At 42.0% G+C, this 17136-nt stretch overlaps 1 protein-coding gene across 1 annotated transcript in view; it reads left to right on the top strand.

The window, feature by feature from the left end:
- The first annotated feature begins 10416 nt into the window (after positions 1-10416).
- SCARA3 (scavenger receptor class A member 3) overlaps positions 10417-17136 on the top strand; it is a 25245-nt gene continuing 18525 nt past the window's right edge. Inside the window, exons 1-2 of the mRNA XM_029284861.1 lie at positions 10417-10423; positions 11457-11591. Of these exons, the coding sequence (XP_029140694.1) occupies positions 10417-10423; positions 11457-11591 (142 nt within the window). The remainder of the gene's footprint in view (positions 10424-11456; positions 11592-17136) is intronic.

Below are 17136 nucleotides of genomic sequence, written 5' to 3'. Positions count from 1 at the left end.
CGGCCCCTCCCACCGGTCCTGAGCTCATCCCCGGCAGACACCATCCCACTCCCACCTCCGCCTCCCCTCCCCGCGACCGGACCGGGAAACCCGCCGCAAAGGCGCATCGCGCAGAGTCGCCGCCAAGCGACGCCCGCGCTCCACCGCTGCGGAAAAAGAAGCGCCGCGTTTCCCGCCAATGCAGGCAGCCCGGGTCCTGCGAGAGGCCGAGCGGGAACGAAGCAGCCCGCGGGGCTGCGCTGCAGAAAAGCCTCGAGCGCTTTTGGCGCGCGGTGTCTTGCTGCGAAGAGCTTAGCCCCGGGCCTGGCAATTCCCCGGTTGGCAAAGCAGGTAAAGCTGCCTGCTGCAGGTCTTGCCTTGCTTTTAACGACCGCACGTGGCAGGGGATCCGCCGAGGCTCCTGGATCTGAATGTTGAAGCGGAACTGATCGACTGTGCAGCCGTCGATAAACACGGGCGGCTACCAGCACTGCAGTCTGCGTGCAGCTCAGTCCTTTCCCCAACCAGAGCCTGGCTTCCCAGGCATGTAAGAAAAAGGGGGGTTGCTGTAGTAGTTGGTGGTTTTGCAGAGGGAAAACAGTGGCTAGGTCAGGGGTAGGCAACCTTGGCTCTTTTATGACTCGTGGACTTCAACTCCCAGAATTCCTGAGCCAGCACAGCTGGCTCAGGAATTCTGGGAATTGAAGTCCACGAGTCATAAAAGAGCCAAGGTTGCCTACCCCTGGGCTAGGAGGACAAAGCATCTATCCTGCTTACCAGTTCTGCCTTGGACACCCCCGGACACTTATTTGCAAAAGCCAGCAGATGAAATCTTGAGAAGGGTTTGCTTGCTAGTAAGTCGTTTCACCTTTGGCTCTTTAAAAATGAAACTATTGGATGGCAACAAAGTGTGCTGATGTGGTGCAAAAGCTGCATGGAATCCAGTCCATATCGGTGGACACGCAGGATTAACTCAATCAAAAAAAAAAAAACCCCAACTTTTGCAGAATCAACCATGGTACTTGTTGATTCAGCACTAAAAATTGCTAGAGAAGGAACCTGGAAGTTGAGTCATGGTAACTGGACTTTTCTTTTTGGGTTTGAAACGTTTTGTTGTTTATCCAAGAAGCTTCTTCAGTCTGAGAAGGAAATGACATATATCCATTATGATTGCCAGAATGACACCAAGATTGGCATGCAACATTTTTTAAGGAGGGGAAAAGACATCACAGTTGTGATGTCTTGCCAAATCACCAGATCTGTTTGCCCTCAGAGTGGATGTGTATTGGGGTGTGTGTGTATGAGCTCACACACAGGCAACTTCAAATCAATGTTGACTCGTGATGATTGCCTGGACTAATCAAAACTAGAACTCAAGAGTCTTGCACTTTTCTTGCTGTGCTGCAGAGTTTAGGACTTAACATATCAGGCGACACCTTTCTAAACAGCCATAAGAAGCTAGCTACAAACACATCTCTGAATGCTCTCTGGAGTCAATGAAAATCACAATTTGATGTGGGAAGTTAGTTAATCCAAAGAAACGGTCTTGTATATTGAGTGTTCTTATATAAGGTTTTGAACCATAAAAATGAATGCTCCTAAATTAAACATAAGATTCCTCCTAGATCTGGTTAAGAGCCTGTCTAATCCAATATTCATTGCAACACCGTGGCCAGCTGGATGTATTCAGAAGCTTACAAACATGGAGAGATAGGCCTTCTTCTCCCTAGCACAGTGGTTCTCAACCTGTGGGTCGGGACCCCATTTGGGGTCGATCGACCATTTCACGGGGGTTGCCAAGCAAGGCTGTCCGCCATTTTTTTTGTCCGCCATTTTTTTTGTCTGCCATTTTTTTCCCCTTTTCCGGCGGGTGCCTTACCTCCCTTGGGCTGGGCCAGCTGGTGGTCAGCCTGCTCTGTCTCCGCCGCTTGCCAGCTACGCCTCGGCCGGCGCAGGGGACGGAACCACGCATGCACGGTGCTCCTGGGCAGGGAAAGTCCTCGACTTACGACCGGTTTAATCCTCGACTTACGATCGGTTTAGTCCTCGACTTACGGCCGGTTGGGGTCGCGGCATTAAAAAGGTTGAGAACCACTGCCCTAGCAGCAGGTATTCAAGGGATGTGTAATGGTCTGTGAGAATGTCCTTGAGAAACAGGAGGAGGAGCAGTCTAGGTAATGGTCAGATATCAAAGCATTAATGGGCTAGATTCCTTATCTCCACCTACATACATTCTGTCTACAGCTGGGTCAGTTGAACAAAAAAGTTACACTGTTCAAAAGACAGTCCCAGAAATAAGAAACTGCTGGAACAGAGTGTTCTAGTTGAGGTATCTTGGACATTGTTGTGTGCAGAGTTAGCTGAATGAAACACACAATCCTTAATCTAATGGAGAGGTTATCTCAGAAAGCGAATAGTAGTCTGTTTGATATTGATGATGTGCCATCAACTTAGTGTCAATTCTTAGTGATTACATAGATAATGTATGGGATCTGGTCCCAATCAGGCCCTTCAGGTTGTCTACTGCTGTAATTGGGACCCTCCATCTACTTGCTGATTGTCTGTCTTCTTTATGCTTCTATCTTTCCTAGTATATTAGACTTATCGTGGGAGAAGTCTTCATGTCAAAAATATCATAATTTGAGCCTGGTCATTTGTGCTTTGAGTGAGAACTGGATTGATTTGTTCTATGAGCCATTTGTTTGATTTCATGGTAGCCTCAAGAGTTTTATTCAACACCAAAGTTCTAATGTATCCAGACAGTAGTTTTTGTATTCTTCTTTAAAGTTCAACTTTTGCTTCCATAAAGCGTTACAGGGAAAACCATTGCCTGCAAATTTTGACCATTGTAGATATAAACATTTCACTGTCAATAGTAAGTATATAACTCTCTTATATATATAAAAAAGTATAGAGCACACAAATACACATACTCCAAAAACATCAAAATGACATCTGTGACCATATGCAACGGTTAATTTGCATGGCATCCTTTTTGACATGCAGAGGTTTTTTTCTGACCCTGATCCCCTCATGCCACCAGTTTTACATTAAATGCAAATAGTAATATTAAAGAGAAAATATATAGAAGTTTTCCTGAAAGAGACCTAACAAAGATACATCTTTTAAAGGTGTCAGGATAATCCAATTAACAAAAGACTTTTAGTAGATGTGGAATGCTTCCAAAATCTATGGATAACACAAAACAAGGTACAATATCTAATACTCTGAATAACAGAAGTTCAGAATGATTTTGTTAGGCAGCAAAGAGGCTAAAAATAAAATAATGAAGTTTAATAAAAGTAAAGTACAACTTAGAAAAAAGAATCAAAGGCATCGCTGTAAGAGGAGATGCTTGCCTTGATAGCAAAATATGTGAAAAGGATCTGGCAACTGTGATTGATCACAAGCTGACTATGAGACAGCAGCATGACATAACTGCAAAATAGGCATTTTCAATTTTAGACAGTATTAGTACAATTTTCAAATTACAGGAAGTGATTTCCAGTCTATTTTGTACTGATTGGAGCCTGTTGTGAGTACTAGTATCAATCTGTCTTAAAAAACAAACAATGTGGAAAAGGTTCAAAGAAGAAGGATAAGGATGGTTGTAAGAATTCTCACCCATCAATCTGGACTGCCCTGCTCTGCTCTATTCTATCTTTTGATTGTTTTTGTAACTTCTAGTCTTTTTATTAGTGTAAGAAATCACTCTTGTAATAATCAGGGAATTGGAAATAAATTCTATAGTGATACTATAAAGGGAAGTGTTTCTGTTTACCTTTGACAAGAGAACAATGTAAGGGGAATATGAAAGCATTCTTCAAGTACCTCAATATATATCGGATAGAAAGATTTACCTCACCTCAGAGGTCAGGTCACTGTGAAGTATTAGAAAATATTGAGCAGTTGACAATGGAACCAATTATTAAGGAAGTTCTGTTCTTGATGCTATTCCTTACCTCTACAATCATAGGTGACATCCTGTCAACCTTTAGAGATAGTCCAGACAAGAAATATCTACCCTGAATACTAATATTACCTTTATAGTAAGGTTACATTAACAGAATCTGTTAAATCTAGAAGTACATCTCTATTACCTTATTTTTGCAGTACAAGAAACTAGGGAGGGTCCTTTCTGAGATCTTTGCCATGCCCAAGTTGCTTCTGCAGACTCATCTGTCTCTTACTATATATAAGCACTACCCCTAAATATAACAGCAAGAACTGAAATCTCTACACTAATCTGGAAGGGGATAAGGAAGTGGGTACAGCTGCAAAAAAGAATGAGAAAAGAAATATGTGGGTGTCTGAGACCTCAGTGTTAAGCAAAATAAACTTCAGGCAAGTCAGAAAAGATCCAGTCAAATTACTATGTGATGTAATCTAATGAGAAATGCTAAATCAGCATGAGACACATTTAACCCACTCATCTCCTGGTTTGCAGAGGTCCCATCTTACCAGCTGTATTAATCAGATGTAAGTTTCCAGAACTTGACTGTTAAGTTACAAGATAGAAGCAGATAATATATAAGATATAGTAAGATTTGGATTTAAATGAATAATGTTGTCACTCAATCTATGTTAGTCTTGCAAGTAATCCAGACAGGAAGTACACCCAGATGAACTAATTCTACTTTACTGTAAGGTTGCATTAAGAGAATCCTGCAAATCTGGAAGTATATTTCTTTCCCCTTTACACCCAAAGAAATTAGGGAGGGGCCCTTTTAAGATGTTTGCCATGCCCACATTCCTGCTATAGATTAAGATGCCTCTTATCCCACAATTCCCCTGGCTGCCATTCTTCCATCTCCCAAGATCATTCCCACATATCATTACAATACCTAATCTGAAAAAGAGATGAAGGAAGGAACACTGAGTAAGCAGGAAGAGGCTATTAAAACCATCTGATTGCTAGCTATTTATTCATTCATTCATTCATTTTAATATACAGAAATAAAACAAATAAACAAAAAAAAGACAAAAGCATATTACAATACATATAGAAGACATGTTATCTGTTGAACACATCATTAAGCCTTGATCACACAGAGAGTAATATTGAGCTATCTTTCCATTAAGTCAGTAAAAAGCCAATTTATAAGCAGATAACAAATACGTATCCATTCAGTACCATGAATCTGTGATAGCACTATCTTTCCACTGTAAAAGAGTAAACAATTTTTTTTGATGTACCTCATACTTGATGTAACTAGAATTCTTTATATAATGATTTCAACTATTTGGTATATTACATTCACTTATTTAAATCATGTTGTTGTTCCTAAAACATATTATGTATATGTGTACATATCTCTTTCATCAATGTATAATTTCAGCATAATAAGGTTCCCAGCAAACTCTTTTGTAAATGTTGCTAGAGGTGTCTAATAAATATGAAAAAAATATTATGTTGAATTAATCTCATTTTTTTTATTAAAAGTTTTATGAAGATTACAGTATAAACCCCCATACCCACCCCAAAACCCCACCCTCACCCTCCCCCACTTCCCAGAGCTGAACACAGGGTTACAAATCAAAATCTATCTAGCATTAACCAACTATGAAAATAACCAAATCCATAATGCGCTTTAACTCCCCTTTAACACAAATTTAAACAAATTAAAATTAAACACAATAATAAACATATTCATAACCTAAATATTAAACAATACAATACTAATATTAAAAATAATAATAATATCATATAATTAAAACTAACAAAAATTCCATTAAAATAAACTATTAATAATAACAATACTCTAGAGTTTACTCATAACCCAAATGAATTAATCTCATTTTAAGATACTAAAAACACACCTATTCTGTAATACTCTTAGCAATAGCAATAGCACTTAGACCTCATAGTGCTTTACAGCCCTCTTAGCAACATGTGTTAATATGTGGTATTCTAACTCTTATTCCAACATTCTTATAAATAATTTTTTATCTCAACAATACTCTTTATTTTTGAAAAAAAAAATACCAATATGCTTGAAAGAACACATTTCAGTGATGATAACAACTCAGGAGCTTTAGATGCTGTAATGCATCTGAACCAATCTGTGAAATCAAAATACGTTTTAGTAAAGAATTAGCCATTAATATTTTATTAAAATGCAAGTTTCAAACTGGGAGTAATCCAAAATGAATATTTATCATATGAATAAAAATCTAAATTATATTTTGATCCTGATCTTCCAAATACGCCATGCAGCTTAATAATAAATATACAGAAAATTATCCCACCATCACCATTATTACATGGTAAGATTAATTTAAAGGAAATCTAGGGGGCTTGCCCTTTTTTGCATTAGAAGCTTTGAACCTATTAATCTGTTCGAAATCCTTAAAAGAAACTATTCTGGCTATTATAACAATCCTGAAATAATAATCCATTTTTACAATGTTTATCCTTATATTATCCGTATATTCATTACAATTTTAATGCTTTACCTCAATATTAATCTGAGATTTAAAAAAAAGTTTTAAATATTTCTTCTACAGATAAAGTTGAATTATCCCAAGATATATAAAAGAATTTAAATATTAAGTGAAGCACCATTTTTTACATTTCTTTTCCTATACTGTATTTGCCCCAAAAGCAGTTTGATGTAATGGTTAAGGTATCAGGCTAGAAACCAGGAGACCATGAGTTTTAGTCCTGCCTTAGGTCTGAAGCCAATTTTTTAATCTTGGGCCAGTCATTCTCTTTCGTCCCAGGAAAGATGCAATGGCAAACCATTTCTGAAAACTTGCTGAGAAAACTGCAAGGACTCCAGGCAGTCACCAGGAATCAGCACTAATTGGAAGGAACCCTCACCCATAATTTTTCATTTTCATATATCATATGAACATATATATACTGTATATAACATATATATTGATTCATTATATATGAAAGCATGTATGTAGGATGCCAGAAACCCAATAATTTGCCAAAATGTTGTACCAATCAATAGGTTTTAAATGTTGATTTTAATAAAAAAGAAATATAATATCAGCATACCTTTATACATTATGTAAATGGGAACCTGTCCATGGTTTCGTCTGGAGAACCTTCCTCGTGTCAGCAGAGGGCAGCAAGCACAAACCATCTAACCCTGATATGAAAAGGAGGAAAGAAGAGTAAATGAAAGATGTTGATTTAATTATCCCAAGATATGTAAAAGAATTCAAATGTCAATTTGAAGAGTGAATGAAAGATGCTGATTTATCAGCCATCTTTTCTGTGTTGGGAAATTTTGCATAGGGATATCAATAGTCCAAATTATGCTTAATAGAACCCGTCTTCATTGACTATTACAGAGAATCTATCTGACCTGACCTCCTACCAAATTAGACAAACCGAAGGTGATTGTGGCTTCTCTTCCTCTTTCCCATTGTATGTTCTCTCAACATAATTGAATTCCACTACATGTTACTATATTTGAGACTGAGGATTTGTCCATTTATCTATTTTGAGTAGCAGTAAGATCACTTCTACCCAAGGCTCCCAGGCTGTTCCAAAAGAAGCTCTAGAACAGGCACACTGGCTGAAGAATTCTGGGAGTTGAAGTCCATAAAAGGACCAAGTTTGAAGACCCCTGCTTTGGGACTTGGTGTTCACACAACACAACATATTGGAGAATTGGTTGATTTACTTCCAACTCAGCTGCAGTGTAACTCACAGTATAGCTAGTTTTCTTCATATAACGGTACAAAAACTACAGTACAAAAACTACTGTGCTGGCTGAGGAATTCTGGGAGTTGAAGTCCACAAGTCATAAAGACCATGTTTGAAGACCCCTATTATATAAGATCCCCCTTGGGAATGAAATCTTGTGTCCCTTGCATGGGTTTTAGGTCATGCAAGGAAAATATCACAGAAATAATGAGCAAGAATAAAATTCACAAGAGAAGGAGATATCTGGAGGAGACTTCTTTAATTGACTGAATTGTTCTCTTCAGTGCAAGGGAGCTGTGTACAAAGTGACAGACTATTGGGCTTTTATTTATCTTTCCTATTCTGTATAGAGCAGGCATGTCAAACTCGCGACGTCACGTGATGTCGCGCAACATATCTGAGCTTTTTCGCCATTGCTGGCAATGGGGTGGGCGCGGCTCCGGTATGATGAAACCGGCCGCGGGCCGGCAGTTTGACACACCTGGTATAGAGTGAAGATAAGCAGATGTTACTGTTGCAGAACCTGCACTAGTTTTGAACAGAACAGGAATTATTACTCCTTTTTCTCAGCATTTCAAATACACAGAAGTGAAAAAAATCTCAAAATGCTTTCAAATTTGAAGCCAATTTTCCTTAATCTGATAGTCTCCAAATGTTTTGGACTTTATGTCCTATCATTCCAAACCAGCATGGCCTTTGGCTGAAGTTCAACACATCTTGTGAGCGTTGGGCCAGAGAAACTTCAACCATGCAGATCAGTGTTTCTCAGCCTTGGCTGCTTTAAAATGGGTGGACTTCAACTCCCAGAATTCCCCAGCTAGCATGTTGGGAGTTGAAATCCACCCATCTTCAAGTTGCTGTGGTTGAGAAACAGTGTCATAAGGCAATGTGAGAACAGTTAGTCCTTTACTCCGAGTACACCTATTGGGAGCTCAAACTTCCCTTTTTCTCAAATGCCTTTCCATTGTCATAAGGAGGTATATGGTCTCATGATGCACAGCAGCTTCAACCACAGAGGGATCCCTGATATGCCAAAGTGAGCTATGACATCCTCCTGAGCTTTCTTCCTTTCCCCCACACCCGACAAGCAGATTGGCTTTGCTCACATAACACACTTAAGGATACAAATAAAGATGTAACACAGTGGTTCTCAACCTTTTTAATGCCGCGACCCCAACCGGTCGTAAGTCGAGGACTAAACCGGTTGTAAGTCGAGGACTAAACCGGTCGTAAGTCAAGGACTAAACCGGTCGTAAGTCGAGGACTACCCAACTGGTCGTAAGTCGAGGACTTTCCCTGCCCGGGAGCGCCGTGCATGCGTGGTTCCGCCCCCTGCGCCGGCCAAGGCGTAGCTGGCAAGCGGCAGAGACGGAGCAGGCCGACCACCAGCTGGCCCAGCCCAAGGGAGGTAAGGCACCCGCCGGAAAAGGGGGAAAAATGGCGGACAAAAAAAATGGCAGACAGCCTTGCTTGGCGACCCCCATGAAATGGTCGATCGACCCCAAATGGGGTCCCGACCCACAGGTTGAGAACCACTGATGTAACATGTGCATTGGTACAATATGCTGACCTTGATTGGTGAGATGCATTGTTTGTTGGTAGTTAAAGGGACCCCAGCACATTTGATTACTTTATGCACTGTTTTTCAACAGCAACTACTTTAAGATATGTGGACTTCAACTCCCAGAATTCCCCAGCCATTCTGGGAATTGACGTCCACACATCTTAAAGTTGCTGAGGTTGAGAAATGCTGACTTTGTGGCTCAGCCTATTGTGCAAAGTACTTTTGGAGATTCTGTCATCCAGGTCATGGTTGTCCCAAAGATGCTTTTTCAAAAGGCAACTGGATTTTCTTTGTTTTTTCCTTGAAGACGCTTCACTTCTCAACCAAGAAGCTTCTGAAGGAGTTTCTTGGATGAGAAGCGAAAAATCTTTAAGGAAAAACAGAAACAGCCCAGTTGCCTTTTGAAAAAAAAAACACCTTTGGGACCAGAAAACGGAAGTGAATTCAGCAAGCAGATTAAACGTGCCATGTGAATCGACCACCTGCTTGCCTTTTTCTCTATCCCTCTCCCCGACAGCCCCCCGCCCCGTTCTTGGCCTTCCTTGCTCACCCCTGTCAGTCAGAGGACATTTGTTAGCAATTAGAGGTGGGTGGGAGGGACAGCGCATATTTCGGCAGGGCTCCAAAGCCTCCTCGCCTCGCACTCCTTTCCCGGCCCGCCCACCCTAGATTTGGGGGCAGCGTCTAGGGGGGCGAGGGGGGAAGAGAGAGAGAGAGAGAGAGAGAGAGAGAACTTGAGGAGGAGGCAGCTGGCACGTAGAGAAGCCCCTCGTCCTGTTGGGGAAATTTGAAGGATGTTTGTCTAGGCTCCGGCCCAAGGAGCAGAGCGAGAGAAGGAGGGAGCGTGGCGGAAAACATGCTGCCGGTGTGCTAAACGGCGGTCAGGGAAGCAAGGGATGCTCGTGAAGAGACGGCACGCCGCCGCCGCCGCCGAGCACTGAAGGGCGGGCACCTCGCGCCGCCTTGCCATCCCCATCCCCAGCCCAGAAAGCAGCAAGTTTGAACGGCGGGTTCCTTGGATTTTCGGCGGCGGCGTAGCGTCCCAGCCATCCAAGGACCGCAGCCCTTGTTTCGGATGAGAGTCCCCCGGCTGCCTCCTTTCGGCCCCTAGGCTAGGGCCTACTCCCATGAGGTCGAAGCGTCAGCCTCTCGCTGTTTGTTTTCCCAGGCTCAGCTCGGACCGAGCGGGACTGCCGACGGGAGGAGAATGAAAGGTGAGTTTCGGACTTAGCAGGGCGAGAGGAACAAGGCAGCTGCCCCGTCAAATGGCTCTGCCTCACCCCGGTCCTCTAGCCTAGAAAACACTCCCAGTCGCCCCCTGGGGTTGCTGTAGGTCAGGCAGAGGAGGGAAAATGGGTTGTTGTCTTGGGAATTACTGTGGCTACCTTCCCACCTAACTTTTAACCAGACCGGATTTTAAGTCATGTAGAAACTTTGCAGATGCTTTGGCACAATATATTGAGCATGTTGAAGAATAACCTTGATTAGGCTTCTGTGCTTAATATGCAGTCAGTTTCGTTTGGTTAGTGACTGCTCTAACATACTGTGTAAATTCAGAAAATGAGTTACTTCTGGATTCAGATTAAACTGTCGTGTTAATAGCGAAGACTAAGGAAGCAAGATAGGACCACAAGTATCCCGAACAGTGGCCTATTGACAATCGGAGACAACCAGGGATATTTCTTACCACACTGTTCCACCTATTCATCAGATTCAAGATTGGTTATAATGTTAAAACATCAAAACATCCTATTACAAAAGATACCGTGAAAAATACAAGAGTTGTTGTTCTCCAAGTGAAAGTCTTCATCTTGAATGCTTTATGGAAGAGGAATGTTTCAGTCAATTTCTTGAAGGATAAAAGGATTGGCGTTAATCTGCCCTCACGGTGCGAGCTGTTCTGCAGTGTGGGGACTGTCACTGAAAAAGTCACTCCCCAGGTCCCAACCTAGTTGAGCTTTTGAGGGGTGAATACCTGCAACAGCCTTTCCTGGCTAGAACAGTGTAGGATGAGCATATTCTACCTGGTGAATAACAACAGCATCCAGCATCTTGAATTGAGCCCAGATGCCTACTGTCAATTACTGCAGCAGCCACAAAATAAGCTGGCACTGATCTGCAAGAAGGCAATGGCTGTATTCTGTTTCAGCTGTAGCTTCCAATTTATCTTCAATGGTAGTCCCCGCCTAGAGAAAATTAGGATAATCTGATAATGGCATGTGTCTTTGTTTTCCTCTCCTTGTCCAGGAGAGGACACAATGATTAAACCAGCTGAAGCTCGTCAAAAACTCTTCTGGCAGTTACCCTTACCTGCTACTCTAGCAGAAATACCTGACCTTTTAGAGAAGCGTGACCTCATCCAAAGCAATAAATGGGTCATCAGTATATTGATGCTCACCAGACTCCAGAATAATGAATGATCTCTCCCAAAAGTTTCATGGAGGTGCTAATAGTACTAGAGGGTCAAACTCTGAGCTTCCCTATACTGATGTACCCGAAGAAGCTATGTTTCCTTCCTTACCAACACTAGTTGGAATTACTTCTTATAATGAGCAGAAGCACTTGAAAACTAGATACCTTATGACACGGGTGTCAAATTTGCCACATCATGTGACGTGTTGCGACATATCGTGACTCTTTTTGCATTGCCGGCAATGGGGTAGGGGCAGCTTTGGTATGATGAAACCGGCCCGCGGGCTGGCAGTTTGACACCCCTGCCTTATGAGAATTTGTGTTTGTTTGTAATACATGGTGCCTCACAATTTTATTTACAATTTTCACATCCTTTGCTATAGGACAGAGAAAATTAATTAATATTAAGCCAGTGGACATATTGCCTAGTGATGCGAGTTGTCAAATATCCGAAAAGCATGGCAGAGGGAGTAGGTGGGGGGGAGGACTGCCGAGGGATGCAATTGAATGTTCTCCTTAACCTCAACTGAAATGAAAATATGTACGATCACATAAAGTAGTAATAGCCCTGCCAGATTTGACCACAATCCTTGTAACCCAGTATTTTTTTCCAACATTGGCAACTCATATCTCCCACAAAGAACAGTTTTCATATATCATAGAGGCAACAGCCCTCCCTTGTGGCTGGTACTCGGTCTTTCAAAACAGACGTCTTGTGTGGAGGATCGGTATAGCTACCATCACAATAGGATTATTTCACCATTTCCCCTTTGGCTTGTATAGGATTATATCCCACATGAAAATCTCTTGACCATCTTCAGTGTGTCACTCTGCTGCCTATGCCCAGCACCCTTTAAGGTACTCTAAAGTGCTGTCAGATCCCTTTCTGTTGTCATTTAAAGGTACAGGTAAAGGTTTTCCCTGTCAGTCGTGTCTTGACTCTAAGGTAGGATGCTCATCTCCATTGCTTGGCTGAGGGAGCCAGCGTTGTCCGAAGACAGAAGGCTATAAATGCCCCAATTTTATTTTATTTTGATCATTCTCCTTACCATTTCCTATGCCTCTTCCAGTTTCTCTGAATCTTTTAAAAATCTGGTGCACAGGAACAATTGCTATATGGTGAATGCGGAAGAGGAAATCTGAGAAAATGTTTAATAAAAGGGAAACCAAGGGGGGGAAATTAGTGGCTGGCATGAATGGGTGTGGGATTACCCAAAGTCCTAACACATCCGCTTGAAGAGGCCAGTTAAAACCATAGCAATTTTTTTGCCTCAGGGCCTCAGGATGTTCCCTCCTCCACCCGTTTTCCTGGTCCCATTTCAGAGATCAAAAGTACAGTTCAGATTTCAAACTTCCACAAAAACTGATTAAAGGGTTCCATTCCCCCTCCAGTTGGCTAAATGATTCATTTAATACCAATGTTCATAATGGTGCAATTAAAATGAGAAAGCTGATGTTTCCAACTCTTCCTGTTTTGAAAGTCCTGGACTGTTGCAAATATCACAAGTTTTTTTTTTTTGAACTGGTTGAATTCATGTACTATCTTGTTTTCCTGAAACTATCCCTCACCTAAGACCATTTTTCCCAGCCTGGTCATGCTAGCTGGAAATTATGAGAGGTGATGATCCACACATTTGGAAGGTATCATCATCATTAAAGGAAGGTTGATAAATCAAATTGCAGCCTCTGGGTGCTAGTTCTTTCAGAAGGCAGTTGCTCTTTTCTCTTTGTCTGTCAGGCACAAGGAACCAGAATGACACCACAAATTTATCAAAGTTACTTCTTTATTGCTGCATGCCTATTTACAAGAAACTTGCCAAATTAACTGCATTCTCTTAGGAACAGCCAGATAACAGTTTCAGGGTTACTGGTGGAGATAAGATCTGTGTTTCTTCCTGCTCTGCAAGGACTCTAAGCTCATCCCTTCGTCACACTTTCCACCACTCTAGCTGGAGATCCCACCATATTAGTCTTTGCCTCTCATGCAGTCTGGAAAAGAAAACTCCATCCTTATTCCTTTCTCCTCAGCTTTTAATATTTCTCAATGATGGCCTTGATGGCTTGGTTTTTGTTTTATGTACAGAGCATTTGGCTGGAGAAAGCCTTCCCCACCTCCATCTTTGATTGACAGATTATACTGAACTTGACTTTCTTACCAGAATGGTTTTGCTTTCTAGATATTTGGCTAAATGACCTATGCCAGTGGTGGCGAACCTATGGCACGGGTGCCAGAGGTGGCACTTGGAGCCCTCTCTGTGGGCACACACACCGTCTCCCCAGCCCCGCCTCTTCCCACGGCCCCCTCCTCACCAGCAGCCCCCCTGGAGGAGAGTCGCCCCTGGGCACGGCCCACACGAAGCAGCACAGCCAAGGACATGGTAGCCGACAGCGGTAACAAGACTCCACCCTTGCGCCCCGTTGCACGCAGATGATGCTGTGGGGCATGGGCGGAGGGCGTGGCCGCCATGATGCTGCTGGGCTGCCTGGGTGATCTGTGGCAGGCCGTGGAGGTGGTGGGTGGCCCAGTGGGCAGGGCGGAGCGGGGACGGGGGGCAGTTTTTGGGTACGCGGTCTCTAAAAGGTTCGCCATCACTGACCTATGCTGATGGCAATAGTGATCAATATTTGGGGCAGGAAGAATGAGTTTATTATTTATTTATTAAACAATTTTATATGGCTGTCTAATTAATGCATAGTTGATTCCATGCAACTTACAACATTTAAAAATGCACCACATAAAAATCCACCACAATCAAATCAACCACTTGATGGCTCCATCTTCATTTGTGGTCCCCAGGCCCTCTGACAAAACCACGTTTTAGGGCCTTTTGGAAAAGCAACAAAATAGATGCCTTAGCAGGAATGAGGATCCAAGAAGAAGGAGCCATCTCTGAGAAGGCCCTTTTTCGTGGTCCCACCAGATGTATATCCCTAATCGATGGGATCCAAAGCATATCCTGCCATCCTGTCCTGGTAGGCCAAGATGTAATAATGGTTGATTTATTAAGAATCATTTTGTTGAAGGAAAAGTTGACCCCTTCTTTGTAATCTGGATTGAGGCAGCTCTGAAAATTCTTGCTATAATTTAATTAAGGCTAGTAATTAAGAAAAGCAGATTTACATCTTCCCTCAGTCATGGAGTTACTGGATGATTTGGGGCCAGTCACACTCTCTGATTCAACCCCACATGTTACAGGTGTTGTAAATGTAGAGGAATTTCCCACATATGCTGTTCTGGGTTCTTGCAATAAATAATGAATATAACTCTACCTGGCATCTGAGCCTCAGTGATAATGAAAGCTTTTGAAGCCTGGGAGAAAGCACATGAAATACCCCCAGAGTGCAATGAATAGCACTTTTGCTTGGGCTGTACACTTTGCAAAACATTGCAGAGTAGACTCTGCATTTAACTCCACTTTCCTTTCATGCCCATGTTGCACGATCCATCTTTCTGGATGATAATAATATTGCAAGAGACCACTCTGTGTTTAAGGTGAGCAGATGTTTTTAAAGTGCCAAAAGAAAGGAGTTGGCTTCTTTAGAAATGGGATGATTGCTAGTTTTAGCCTTCAGGATTGATGAATGGATAGCACAAACTTTTATTTTCATTTTTAAAAAACAGGGCTCAAGTAATCACAGAAATCCTGCTAGCAAGCTGAATTTCCCAGTATGCAAGAAGGGGTCAATTTAATATTTGCTGAGGTGCTAGAGTAGCTGCTTCTTTGAAGTTCTTTGAAGTTGCTACTGTAGCTTTTCTCAACCTGTCTCCTAAATTTCCCAACTTAGCTGGGGATTGTTGGCATTCTGGTCCAAGAGACCTGAGCTGGGATAGTCTGCTCTAAATTCTAGCTTAATTAACAGGAATGATTCCATTTCTGCAAAAGACTAGAAGAGAATTCCCTAAAAATGATTAAATTTATAACTATATAGTGGATAGCTGACAAGCTCTTCCACTATAGAGAATAATTGCAAAAAAAAGTCCTACCTGATTCCCATTCAATTCAATCAGATCTACATAGCAGTATATCCCATCAATTCCATTGCCTACTCTTAGAATGTCCATGTAATGCTCTATCAGGAATCTATTCAGCATCGTATTTTTAAAAGGTTTGCACTGCAGTCCTAGGTTTTTACCAGGATTCAGACTATTTTATGCTATTTGTTCTTCCATTAACATGGAACATGGTCCAATAGTACATTTGCCTTTAAAGAAAACACACAAATGCAATCATAAATAAAGCTTTCAGCAGCAGACTATTTTTATGTAATTCTCAAAGTTGGCATGCTGCCCAGTGACAATTTTCTGTTGACATAAGGGAGTAATTCTCAAAACAGAGAACTGCTTGCATGCATGAGAAAATGAAATAAATATAGGAAGGCCTAGTCTACTTGAAAGTATCCTTCCACTGCTTTTCTCAAGTTGTCTGATTGTGGAGCCAGAGTAAGCCAAAGATTTGATCTCCAAAAGAAGGTCACTTCAAGACACGATGCTCCTTACTCTGAAGTATATCTCTGCTACCCTGAAGAATTTTTTGGAGTAGCAGTCTGGGATGAAGAGTGTATGATAAACCAGTAGAGATCAGAAATTTAAATTGATTTTTGAGATTTCTTCCATGATTATCTTCTTCAAATATGTTGTGATGTAACACTATGTCTAAGAAACTAAAAAAACCAAGGGCCAGGTCTGACCTGACTATTGCCTTCAATTCAGCATAAATCTTGCTTTTAGCATGAATTATTTAGAGCAGTGGTTCTCAACCTTTTTAATGCCGCGACCCCCAACCGGTCGTAAGTCGAGGACTAAACCGGTCGTAAGTCGAGGACTACCAAAACGGTCGTAAGTCAAGGACTTTCCCTGCCCGGGAGCGCCACGCATGCGTGGTTCCGCCCCCTGCGCCGGCCGAGGCGTAGCTGGCAAGCGGCAGAGACGGAGCAGGCCGACCACCAGCTGGCCCAGCCCAAGGGAGGTAAGGCACCCGCCGGAAAAGGGGAAAAAATGGCGGACAGCCTTGCTTGGCGACCCCCGTGAAATGGTCGATCAACCCCAAACGGGGTCGCGACCCATAGGTTGAGAACCGCTGATTTAGAGTGTGTTGGGCAAGTCTCACCCTGCTGGCCCTCCCCACCACCACCATGCCCCATGTAAAGCTGAAATTGAAACATATTATAATTAAACTTTCCATTGTTATTAAATACCTCCATGGGCATTGTATTTCCAAATTGCCTAAGTTTGGGTTTGGCATTGCACTTTTTAGTCAGGCTTTCCCCAAGTTCATAGCAATGCAACAATTGTAAAAATACATTTTTTTTCTTCTGCTGTTGCTTTTGAGAGTTGAATAAGCATGCACGTTTACAAAATCATTCATTTTAACAAGGAAAAGCCTGTTGTGGAAAGCATCTGTTGACCACTATTATAAGGTCAGCAATATATATACCCAGTGATTTTGAAATAATTAAAAAAAAACACTGACATTAAAAAAAACCTTTAATTTTGGTAAGATGACTGAGTTACAAA

The sequence above is a fragment of the Protobothrops mucrosquamatus genome, unplaced genomic scaffold (assembly GCF_001527695.2).
Source record: "Protobothrops mucrosquamatus isolate PMUCROS unplaced genomic scaffold, P.Mucros_1.0 scaffold1038, whole genome shotgun sequence".
Classification (NCBI taxonomy): domain Eukaryota; kingdom Metazoa; phylum Chordata; class Lepidosauria; order Squamata; family Viperidae; genus Protobothrops; species Protobothrops mucrosquamatus.
This window is presented reverse-complemented; position numbering and strand designations above follow the sequence as displayed.